At 33.0% G+C, this 13,240-nt stretch overlaps 2 protein-coding genes across 2 annotated transcripts; one reads left to right on the top strand and one right to left on the bottom strand.

Annotated features, from left to right (window-relative positions):
- Positions 1-740: 740 nt before the first annotated feature.
- LOC145060472 (uncharacterized) lies at positions 741-1,361 on the top strand. The gene is made up of 2 exons (XM_079008130.1): positions 741-1,035; positions 1,107-1,361. The coding sequence occupies exons 1-2, from the start codon at positions 883-885 to the stop codon at positions 1,359-1,361; spliced, it is 408 nt and encodes a 135-aa protein (XP_078864256.1). The 5' UTR covers positions 741-882.
- Positions 1,362-1,564: 203 nt separating this feature from the next.
- On the bottom strand, positions 1,565-3,588 carry LOC145070642 (uncharacterized). The gene is made up of 2 exons (XM_079017599.1): positions 3,062-3,588; positions 1,565-2,979 (listed from the first exon to the last, which is right to left on the bottom strand). Exons 1-2 carry the CDS (start codon positions 3,571-3,573, stop codon positions 2,715-2,717), a joined length of 777 nt encoding a protein of 258 aa, XP_078873725.1. The 5' UTR covers positions 3,574-3,588; the 3' UTR covers positions 1,565-2,714.
- Positions 3,589-13,240: the final 9,652 nt, after the last annotated feature.

Raw genomic sequence — 13,240 nt, forward strand, 5'->3', positions numbered from 1 at the left:
CCCTTGAAGAATTGTTTATTACTAATTAGGCCCAAAATATACCATACATTGCATCATACCCTAGAGGTGCACTAATTAATTCAATGTCTATGCATGTCACATATTCTTTCATGATGCATTCCTATTTGAAACTCTCAAGATATGAACATTTAACCTCTCACATATATAAGTGTGTATTGTTACCTAATTCATACCATCATTGTTATCTTTGGAAATTTTGATCCTTACAATGGACCTTATTTTTTGTTTCTGTGCGGCTATTATCATTACCGGTTGTGTTAAAGATATTGTCATTTTCAATCCTTGAAATTTGAAAAATAATTGGATGTTAATGATGAAAAGATTGAACCAATTTTGTTCAGTTTTTGTTCGGTTGTAAAAATATAGTTTAGTTTTATGAATTTAGTATGTAATACAAAAGTTGTATATGTATATGTAAAAATATGATTTATATATATATATATATATATATATATATATATATATATATATATATATATGTGTGTGTGTGTGTGTGTGGAGATAGAGAGATAGGGGCAAGATTCATATATAACTAAATTCCTAAAGAGAATCGGAAAAAAAATTATCAACATGCAATTTTAGGGATATATACAGTAAAGTCCCGATATTTTCATCCAATTGACACGAAAGTCCAAAACTAATTTTTTTTGACACAAAAGCCCGAATTACCGGCATTTATTGACCCGATTGACCTTTTTCTGCCGGTGCATCCGGTTTACTTGGTGAAGTGGCACCAAATGCTTACATGGACCACTGATTTATTAAATGAGAGGCTTATGTGGAGTTGTCGACCTTACTTAAGCACCATACCGTCAATCCCCATGAACCCTAGCTTCGTATTTTTCAAAGGAAAAGACGAGAATGTCGTCTTCTTCATCTGTTGGAAGCAAGGTTATGCGAAGGTTTAATCCCCCTCAAAGGACACATTGCGACTGCGGTGACTTAGTTGGAAGGTGGACTTCATGGAAGACAAGAAATCCTGGAAGAAGATTCATTGGATGCCCAAATTATAGGGTTAGTTGTTAATGTTGAAATTCTTCATCTTTTAGTTTTTTTTTTTCTTTCTTTAATCTTGGATTATCCAGGATTCGAGTAAAGATTGCAAATTCTTTGATTGGGTGGATCCTCCACTCCCTAATCAGTGGTACAAGGACTTGCTCTTACAGTTGCACAATGGGTGGAATGGAGATGTTGTAGAACAAATGGAAGAAGCAGTAGTAGAAGTTGTTCCAGCTCAAGTGCAAGGTGCAGGTGGTGTTGTTCCAAGGTGGTCAATGTTCTGGTTTATTTTGGGTTTATGTTTTGGTTTGTATTTTAAGATAATGTATTGGGATATGTAGTCACTATGTACGATGTTGTTTCTTTTGCAATGTAATGAACATTTTACTTATGTTGTATTGAATTATGGTGAAATCAAAGTACCACAACTATGAACCACATATGAATAATAAAACTGTCAATAACCAAGGCTAACCTGCACAACCAAACTTGAAATAAAATATGACATTGATCAATTGTGACCATTGCTTAATGCCCTTGCTTAATTACCAGTAATTGTTTACAAAATATTAACCAATATAAGTGGATATGTACCACCATTTACAAAATATGAACCACAAGGTGGTATGCAAAATATGAACCAAAAGATGGTATGCAACAGTTTACATAGTACCACCTTTTACAAAATATGAACCAAAAGATGATAACCCTTATCACTAATCTATAACTAATGCCTTATCTTCACACATTCCTATACCAAGAGGGTCAACCACCTTCTTTTTCAGCTTCTGAAGAATGATCCTCTCTGAGGGTCTCCTTGTTCTTTGTTTCATATTATTCCCAAAATGCCCTTGTTGTACTGGATCATTCACTGGAACACCTTCTTCATCTTCTTCTTGTCCATATCCTTCATCTCCTTCTCCATCTTCTTTTTCTCCATCTCCTTCTCCTTCTTGTCCATCTCCACCTCCTTCCACTCCATCTCCTTGTCCATGTCCTCCTTCTTCTTCATTACCTTGTCCGTCTCCTTCTAGTCCACCTTCAACATTGGCAGCCTAAAACAGAAAAAAAAATAGTAAAAAACACTTAATCATATACATAAACACTAAATGAAACCTTACCACATATCCAAACTCTTCTAAATGAGCTTTTGTAATTCCAAGGCATCTCATAATGTCTACATCAGTGTAACCTGATTTCCTCAACTCTGTAATTTGTTGTGTAATGTAGTCCATATCTGCCATATCCAGCCTATCTCCATCACTCATCACATCTACATCCACCATCTTTTCAAAATTATATTCTTCATTGACCCTTTTTTGGGGTGGTACTGTATTTGAGGTTTCACCTCTTTCAAACCAGCTATGAAAGCCACCCCCACCTCTAGGTACCCTACCACCTCCTCTATTTCCCCTTTTCCCCCCTCTACCATGTCTTGTCCATTGGGTTAGACTAGGGTCCAATCTTGGCCTGCCTATTTTCTTATTGGGTTTAGGATCTGGTTCAACATGTGGATTTTTATAGGTTTTCTTGTTGTGCCCCTTTTGTTGACAGTTTTGACATTGGACAGTTATGCCCTTTGAGGACACTTGAGAGAACTTGTCATCCCTCTCTGATACATGCCTTTTCCTTTTCACAGTAGGCCTGCCTGGCATCCTCCTCTCTAAGGGGGGTAAGGGCTTAATATAAGGAGCTTATGTCCATAAATTGCTGCCATTAACAGGTAGAATGTTATAACTATAACTTGAAATGTATATTGCCTTACCAAACCACTTGCTGATAAATGTCTTTGGATCCTGATGAGTTAACATGATAGATGCTTGGGCATGGACACATGGTATCCCTGATACATCCCAAAGTCTACATGCACAACTCCTTTTCTCTATGTTGACTCCATATGATTCAAGACCATTTCTAACTTCAAATTCATTTTGTCCACTAGGGTGTACCCTCCAAAACCTGCAAATAAAAGTTGTTACTAAATTAGCATAAAAGTTATTAATAACTTAGCATAAATGTATACAAAACAAGGAGAACTTACTTCAAGTCCTCACCAAATTCTTCCATTTTCTTAATTGCAGATGGACACACATCTCCTTCCCATTTTTCAGCTAACTCCCTGAGGTTGTAAAACCTGTCCATCATATATAGCCTTATCTCTTCAAGCATGGTCAGTAGTGGCTTCTTCCTAGCATCAAGTATAACTGCATTGAAGCATTCTGCCATACCATTTTCTACAGCCTCACGGGCCAATCCAGTGGAAAAGAAAGCCTTGCACCATGTATTTGGCTCCCTTGCCATTAGATGTTCATAAGCACCTGGGCTAATCTGTCTAATCTCATCCATGTGATTCTTGAATTCACCCTCTACAGTTGATTTGGCAGCCTTCCAGAATAGGTTCCTTAACTGAATTCCACTATATACTTTTCTGAAGTTGGCATAGATATGTCGTGCACACTGTCTATGCTCAACATATGGTAACACCTCCTTTGTTGCCTCAAGAAGACCCTTATGTTGGTCTGAAATTACACACATGCCCCTTCCTGCATCCATTCCAAGGTCAACCTCTAACAACTAAAGGAACCACTTCCAGTTAAACTTATTCTCAATTTCAACTACAGAAGCTATGGGAAAAACGTGATTGTTTGGGTCCCTACCTATGGCTGTTAATAATTGTCCCTTACACTGCCCTTTCAGAAAAGATCCATCGATCCCTACTACCCTTCTACAACCCATCTTCCACCCTTCTTTGATTGATTTGAAACATATGTACATCCTTTTGAAAATAGTTGTACCATCATTGTTGTCTTCAACACAAATTTTAATGGTGCTGTCTGGATTGGATCTTAGCAATTCACCACCATAATCCCACACCCTTGCATAGTGATCACCTAATTTTCCCTCAATCATGGACATTGCCCTACATCTAGCCCTATAACTCCTTACCCATGAAATCTTAGTGTGAAATTTGTGTTGAACTTTTTCTTGGATTCCCTTAGCTTTCAAATTAGGTGTCCTAATAAGTTCTTTAAGGAATTGTCTAGCTAACCATGTTGGTCCCATAAGTTTTCCATTGTTAAAATTCTTGACACATGTATGATGTGGATACATTTTCTTTATTTGGAATGACTTTTCAATGCTCATCCAAGAGGCTTTAACATAATAAGGGCAACCGAATTTCTCATGATCACTAGCACACACACAGTGTAGTCTAACACTATCACATTTATTATACCTAATCTGATAACCTTTAGATATGGCATGATTTGTTAAACAGAGTTTAAGTTGCTGTGGAGATTCATACCTTTCTCCCTCTTGAGGTTTCATTCTATTCCATTTCACATTTGGATCATGTGTGGAATATTTAAACTGAGCTTCACTATCATTTTCCTCTTCATCCACAACTTCATCTACATTTTCTTCCTCCTCCTGTTCGTCATCCAAAGGTTCTTCTTCCACGGGTGCTTCATCATCTTCAACATTCTCGAATAATGGGATAATGAAGTCTTCATCTTCATCATCAAGACAGTGAGTTCAAGAACTCATCTCTACATCTCCTACTCTGTTTCTTTAGAAGGTCTTCATCTAGTTCCACGTCGATCGTGTCAAAGTCCAACACACCTTCCATCTTCAAGGCTCCAACTCGTATCTCCCTTGGACTCGAATTCGTATCTCCTTCACAGTAAAAACCCTAGAATTGTCGCAGTAGAAAGGATCAAAAACTCGATTAACCCTTCTTCATTTAATGATGTCCTCGTCATCTTCCAAGTAAGCGTTAGTAGCCACATCATCTCGATTACCGGCTATTAAATGAGTTACCGGCAGAAAAGGTCAATCGGGTCAATAAATGTCGGTAATTCGGGCTTTTGTGTCAAAAAAAATTAGTTTGGGACTTTTGTGTCAATTGGATGAAAATATCGGGGCTTTACTGTATATATCCCGCAATTTTAACACCAAAATTTACATGTGCATCGGTTATATATATATATATATATATATATATATATATATATATATATATATATATATATATATAGGGTTAGGTTATTTTGTTTTCACTATCTATTGTGTGCATGTATGACTGATTCTGGACCAATCATTTTAGTTATTTTAAGAAAGTAATTAATGAATATTACACGTTGAAGATATAATAGGTATTAATTACATCTTCAGCATTTAATAAGCATTAATTACTTTCTTAAAATAACTAAAATGATTGGTCTAGAATCAATCATACATGCACACAATAGATAATGAAAACATTTGAACCTAACTCTCTCTCTCTCTCTCTCTCTCTATATATATATATATATATATATATACTAGTTGTGAGACCCGTATGTTATACGGGTTTGGTAAAACAAAAAATATATATAAATGTTTAAACAAAAGTTTATTTAAATTTGAAATTTAAAATTTGAATTTAAAAGGAAACATATTAAATACAATATATAAGTACTAATATTGTAATTTATTGACTATTTTAAATTAAGGCAATTAGTAATTGGTGTGTAAATTTGATTGTTAATTAAGAAAAGATAAAAAAAAAATGAGAAAATGACAAATGGAAAAAAAAATTATTCAAAAATACCAAAAAATGACATGTGTCCAAACTAATGTAAGAGTGACAAGTGGCAAAAAAAATTTCATTTATTAGAGAAGATATATATATATATATATATATATATATATATATATATATATATATATATATATATATATATATAAGGTTGTAGAACTCGTTACTCGGTACCTGTTTGGCCGACTACCGAATAGCAAGTACTCGGGAGTACTCGGGGAGTATTCGGATTTGAAAATTTGTCTAGAAATATTTTTAGGGAAATTATATATGTCAAAATTATAAGAAAAAATCATAAGTTGATTGAAATATATAACAAAATTGGATATATATATATATATATATATATATATATATATATATATATATATATATTATATATATATATGAATACACAAAAAATGAAAAATAAAAAACATAATGGTCTCATTTCGTGAATAATGACTGAAAATTTAAGATATATATATATATATATATATATATATATATATATATATATATATATATATATATATATAGTAAAAATCGCATGTATGTGTGTTAAACAATAAATCATTAAGTATATTATACATATTAATCACCGAGTTGACCGAATTTCACAACACTACTCAGTTCAGTAAGGGGTCGATCGGGGAGTACTCGAGATTATGTAACTCGCCTCGGTAAAGGGGGAGTAGCGAGTACTCGGAGGAGTAATCGGCCAACTCGGCTAGTTTTACAACACTGTATATATATATATATATATATATATATATATATATATATATATATATATATATATATATATATATATATATATATATATATATATATATTATCCATCATCATCTTCGACCATTAATTACTATGATGGTTAAACATTAACTGTAATTATTGTCTATGTTATCATATTATTCTAGATAATGATAATGTTTTACATCAACATTTTAATTTAGTTTAAAAAAAATTCTTATTTTAGAGTTAATGACATTGACTTATATATTTTTAACGAAATTTATTTGTTATAATTTTGACGATGTAACTATATACAACATTTTAAAGCACCAATTATTGTGTATGGACAAAAATTGTTGTGTACGGATCAGCTCCCATTTTTTTCCTTTCACCACATTCATTTGAAACTCCCATGACTTTTCAATTTCTTTATAATAATAATTATAATTTGGTAGTTAGGTTAAATAAATATTAAATCTAAAGTGTATTCATATATAAACTAAATTTCAATATTTAAATAATATCTTTAATTCTACTTATAAAATTATGTTTTTTAACTTTTAACATATTATACTTAATTTATTAGTTTTAATATATTGTTGGATGTAAACCATTATCATTTTAAAGGTATAATTTTTGAACAATTTGTATAAAATACTTAAATTATTAATTAAAATATAACATTATAGGCTCAACTTAAATATAAATTTTATTTAACTTAAACAACCCAAAGATTATTTTATAAATAGTTAAAAGTGATAAATTGTAGTGTCTTTCTAATAATGATTGTAAGTTGGTTAATAAGGTTAAATAAATATCAAACCTAAAGTGTAATCATAAATAGACTAAATTTTAATTTTAAAATAATATCTTTACTTCTATTTATAAAGTTATACCTTTAAATTTTAACATATTATACTTAATTTATTAGATTTAAAATGTTGTTGCATGTAAACCATTATCAGTTTAAAGCTATAATTTTTGAACAGTTTGGACAAAATACTTAAATTGTTAATTTAAATATAACATTACAGTGTCAACTTAAATATAAATTTCAACTCTACTAAAAAAACCAAATAATATTTTGTAAATAGTTAAAAGTGATAAATTATAGTGATCAATACAAAAAACTAAATTATAATATCAGTTTAACTAAAATATTTCCTAAATATATTTATATAATCGTTAAAAAATTTCAAATAAGTAGCTTAAAATAAATTATAATAAAAATAGTTAAAAATAACTCTATATAAATGATTATATTGTTACCTTTAAAATCAAAAAATAATGTTTGATGTTTTAAATAATTATAATGATAGAAATTAAAACATTAAGCAAATATATTTTAAAAAATTAGTTAAAAATAACAACTATAAATAATATTAAACTATATATAATATTTAATTTTATTGATGTGTAACTCGCGAGTAGAAGTCATTCAAACGATTGAGATTATGACGTTATAATAGATTTATATATTATCATATAATTCAAAATAGTCAATATATTATATCAAATTAATATACGAATTAGTATATCAAATTTAACAACAACGTTAGCGTTATATTTTAAAAAATATATATTTGTAAAGACCTCAACTATATAGGTGTTTCTATGCATTACAATGTCAGCTTAAATATAAATTTCAGTTCCATTTAAAAAAACTAAAGAATATTTTGTAAATTGTTAAAAGTGATAAATTGTAGTGATAAAAGCAAAAACTAAATTGTAATTTCAATTTAACTAAAATATTTCTTAAATATATTTTTATAATCGTTAAAAGTTTCCAAATAAGTAGCTTAAAATAACTTACAATAACAATAGTTAAAAACAACTCTATATAAATGATTATATTGTTAGCTTTAAAATAAAAAAACAATGTTTAATGTTTTAAATAATTATAATGATAGAAATTAAAACATTAAGCAAATAAATTTTAAAAAATTAATTAACAATAAAAACAACTATAAATAACATCAAATCATATATTATATTTAATTTTATTCATGTGTAACTCGCAGGTAGAAGTCATTCAAACGATTGAGATTATGAAGTTATAATAAATAAATATATTATAATATAATTCAAAATAATAAATATATTATATCAATTTAGTATATACAAATTATTATATCAAATTTAACAACAACGTTATTTTTATATTCAAAAAAGCATATATTTGTAAAGACTTCAACTATATAAGTGTTTCTGTGCAATGCGCGGGCATTCGCCTAGTATATATATATATATATATATATATATATATATATATATATATATATATATATATATCTGTGTGTGTGTGTGTATGTATGTATATAGGGAACGAGATTGCATTATCATTACCGAGTACACTCATTTGGACTTAATCATATTCCTTTGATCCGTCACGAATCCTTTCAAATTCTTTTTCCCTTGGATCTCTCATGGATTCCTTACTCTTAATCCTTCATGAATTATCTCCAAGTTCTTTTAAAGAACTCTCTTATCTTATTCCACTTGTAAAACCCTTCATCTATCTCTTCTAACCATTACAATCTCATTCTCGTAGGAATTATCTATCTACATTCCCGAAGGAATCATAATCTTATTCTCGAAGGAATCATACTTTTATTCCCGTATGAACCTTTATCTTATTCCTAAAGGAATTATCTTTCTACCATTCTCATTATCTTTCTCAACACTTGTTATGGTCTTACCATAGTCTTTTATAAATCTTGTCTCATGGACATTCTATCTATTTGTCTCATCGAGAGATCTACTACTCATCTAGTACTTAACACATTAAGTACTTAATCCCTCTCTTCATCTTATATATAATTTGATTATACGTACATGCTCAAATACATGATTTTAAACGTATAATTTCATTCATACTCTAGTTATACATACATGCTCAGATACATTATTTTAAACGTATAGTTTCATTCATACTCTAGTTATATGTATATGCTCGGATACATGATTTTAAACATATAATTTCGTTCACACTCTAGGTATACGAACATGCTTAGATACATGATTTTCAACGTATAACCATAGTCTATCTCCGCCTACATCTAACCATACATACATGCATAAAAATATATTCATACATAAGAGTGTAACATTATCTAGAGAGATACTGAGACCTATAACTCACCTTGTTAGTTTGGGAAGACTAACTACTCTTTTTGTAGCACCTGGTTCCTGGTACGTAAATCTTATTTGAGTATTCTCTTTTCTTTTAGCCTTGGACTTGGCGAGTCATAGGTCCGACTCGCCGAGTAGAGTCGGGACCTGGGACATGTTTAAGTTGGCGACTCGGCGAGTCACCGCTGTTGGATGAAACCCTAAGTTTCAGGGGTTTGCACCCTATTTAAGCCTCATGTCCGCCCCAAGCCAGCCCCCATTCACCCTCAGAACTCCCAACCCTCGTTCAAAGCTTATTTCCTTGAGAGTTGAAGCATTTTTGTGTGTTCTTGAAGGATTTGAGAAGGAAGTGGAGTAGATCAAGAGGAAGGGAAGGAAGCCAAGCATCTTAGTGTTCTCTCAGTGATTCCTTTGAGGTATAACCCGTTTTCCCTCTGATTCTATGCTTATTACTCCATTAAGTCTTTCTTGAGCCCTTCCCTAAGCTTGTATGTGCAATATAATTCGTAATAAGTTGAATGGCCTTTAGATCTAGGCATGATTGAACTCCAGGAGCTCAGATCCGTTGCCTTTATGGACCCATGTTGCTTGTTCACCCTAAATCTACTCTTTTGGTGCATTTTGAACCCTAAAACTCTCATTGGTGAATATATACACGTAAAGTTGGAAACTTTACGTGTTATTCATGCTCTTGGAACCCGGATCTGTGAATGGAATGGACTGGAATCGAGCAAAACCGCATATTTAGTGACTGCATGGCAACGACTCGGCGAGTCGTTCATCTGACTCGGCGAGTCTGCTCGCGAGTCTCCGAGTTTGTCCCCTTTTTGTAGTATTGAGTGTGAGCAGTGAGTCGGGGTGCGACTCAATGAGTTGGAAGCCGAACTCATCCATGAAGGAACTCGGCGAGTTCAAGGCAATCTCCTTAGATCAAGAACAAACTCGGCGAGTTGTTCATACGACTCGGCGAGTCACAACATAAATTGTTCATCGGATGAAGATGAACTCGGCGAGTTGTTCATACAACTCGGCGAGTAGGATGAAGGACTTGGACATCAGCTTAGAAGGAGAACTCGTCGAGTCAACGCCCGACTCGACGAGTCGAGACGGGTTGCAGAACAATTGTTTGGACAAAGACTCGGCGAGTTGGAGAGCCAACTCGGCGAGTCGGGTCAACCGAAAGTTGACTCTGGCCTTGACTATTAACTTGACCAAGGGTATAATGGTTAATTTGCCCGAGGGTCAGTTAACAGTTTTTGATTGAGTGTTTTGTGGGAATGATAGCCGGGGGATTTCCGGAGCAGCGGCAGCAGCAGACAGTCAATTCCCACACAGCCCAGCAGCTACTTCGAGGTGAGTTCTCCTCCCAGTAGGAACGGGTCTAAGGCACCAAGGCCGACCCGTGTAGATGAAATGTTAGCACGAGAGTGTGGGTCGAGCCCGTATCTCTTGGTTTAGTCAATTATGATATACGTGCCAGTATGCTAGAGTTGTCCGTACTTGTTGTCTGTGTGATACTTGTATGTTATGGGTTAGCGGTTGAGTGTGGGCAAGGCCCGTATCTCTCCGAGGGTGGAGTGTGGGCTAGGCCCGTATCTCCCAGATAGTAGAGTGTGGGCGAGGCCCGTATCTCCCGGCTAGTGAAGTGTGGGCAGGGCCCGTATCTTCATGAGTGTGGGCGAGGCCCGTAACTCCTAGCTGAATGTGGTATGTTATATTCTTGTATGGTATGTGGTACTATGGGGGAACTCACTAAGCTTTGTGCTTATGTTTTTCAGTTGTTGTTTCAGGTAACTCTTCAGCCAAGGGGAAGGAGCAGGCGCGGTAGCGGCTCATCACACACACTCCTTGTTTCCACACTTATGAGTTTATCCTGGGATTGATACTTTGATATTTTGATTGTTTAACTATTATGGATTTCAAGTTTGGTTTTCGTTGTGAATGGTTTAATTAAGCAATGTTTTAATTGTGATTTTTCTAAAAGTAATGTTTTAAAAACGAAATTTTTGGACGTGAAAATTGGGTCGTTACACTTTTTTTTAATTCTTCCATTGATACATCCTGATTCATCTTCTTTGCTCAAGGCATGTTCATACAACATATCAACTTTATTAAAACTTGTCTTAGACTATTAAGAGCTTATCGACTCTCTATGTCAAAATGACCACTCAAGGGATCAACATTCTATATTTTCATTTTCTACCTCTAAATCTACTCTAACCAACAAATTAAGTATCTTGTTATACCTAATTCATTATACTCTAATACTTAATGCATCAATCATGACTTCACTAGTTAGGGTTTCAAGACCTAACTCTAAATGGATTGATTTCACCATGAAAATCACTTCCAAAGCTTGGTAAAAGCTTATATACACTCTCAATAACATCATACTTAAGCTATAGGTTGATCAAACCAAGCATTCTAACCAAACTAACACATTTACTATTAAAGCTCAAAGCTTAATAAAATGGAGAAATATTTACCTTAATGTGGAGAGCATGATAATCCTATCAATCTACCATCTCTAGTTTTTCTTGGCATCATCTTGCCACCAAAATCGACCCATGACAACTCTCTATCGATTGGGGAAGGATTTGGTGTGAGAATCAGCCCTTATACTCTTTTAATTAATATACTTTGAATGTGAAAAAGCATCGTGGTGGGATGTTCACTGCGTTGTGGTGCGTCTAATGAACCCGCAATCAGCCTCTAACCGAGTTTGTGCTGCTTCTCTCACATAGCAACCTACTTTTTCCACCGTGTTGTGGGCACCCATACGCGATGTTGTGGTGTAAAGTATGTTGCCTTCCACTTACGATGAGACTCCTTAACTGAATCATCATCACCCTCACCGCGTTGTGATAATAGAGCTACCATGTCGCGGTGGCTGTATAACAACAACATTCATAGTTGATTCAATATGGAAGCTTTGGGACATTTTCTTCCAATCTTCTAATGCATATAAATTCTTAGTTTCAAACCCATCTTCTATTATCATTATATCCACATCAAGGTGGGGATGAGTTCTAGAACTCTATTAAGTCACTTCTCATTGACTTAATATGGGTCTTAATCTATTAAGTCACAAACTCGGCCAAAAAAGCATAAAATTCCCCATTTTACTCTTTTAGACAAAATGCATCTTCTCTTGCATTTATTCTCTTGAACTTTGTAACAATTGCGACTTTTGGCAATGATCGTTATTAACAAAAAGTGGTCAACATCGATTTTAATAGGCTAAATATGTCATATATATCGAAATATCGTAAAAATATATAAAGTTTCATATTAAAAAATAGTAAAAACCAACCAAATCGCTCATACATCGTTAAAATAAGTGCGTTGAAACATATATATATTTTATTATATATTTTGAAATTACATGTCTTCCCGATCCCAAAAATATAAATTTCGTAAAAATCCGAGTTCATATGAAGTAGATATGAATTTTCTATGATATAAAAATCAGTCGCATAGTTAAAATTAATTACGTCAAAACGGTACTTACAGATTGGTTGAGTTTTAACTAAAAGTGCAAAAAAGAGTTTCATAGTACTCCTCGAGATATAAACTTTAGGAAAAAGTTTGTCGAAAAGAGGATTCATATGAGTAAGGTATGATTTTTATAAAATCATTAATTCTTACCTCCGTTGGGCTCGAATATGAAAGTCAAAACTGGCCAAAACAACCAAAAAGAAAGTTGTAGTACCCGTTAAGAGCTACGTGTGGATATAAAGAACGTCGAAAACGGAGCTCGCATGAACGAGATACAGATTTTGAAGTTTTTGCGAG

The sequence above is a fragment of the Lactuca serriola genome, chromosome 1 (assembly GCF_051521515.1).
Source record: "Lactuca serriola cultivar US96UC23 chromosome 1, Lser_US96UC23_V15, whole genome shotgun sequence".
In the NCBI taxonomy this organism is placed as follows: domain Eukaryota; kingdom Viridiplantae; phylum Streptophyta; class Magnoliopsida; order Asterales; family Asteraceae; genus Lactuca; species Lactuca serriola.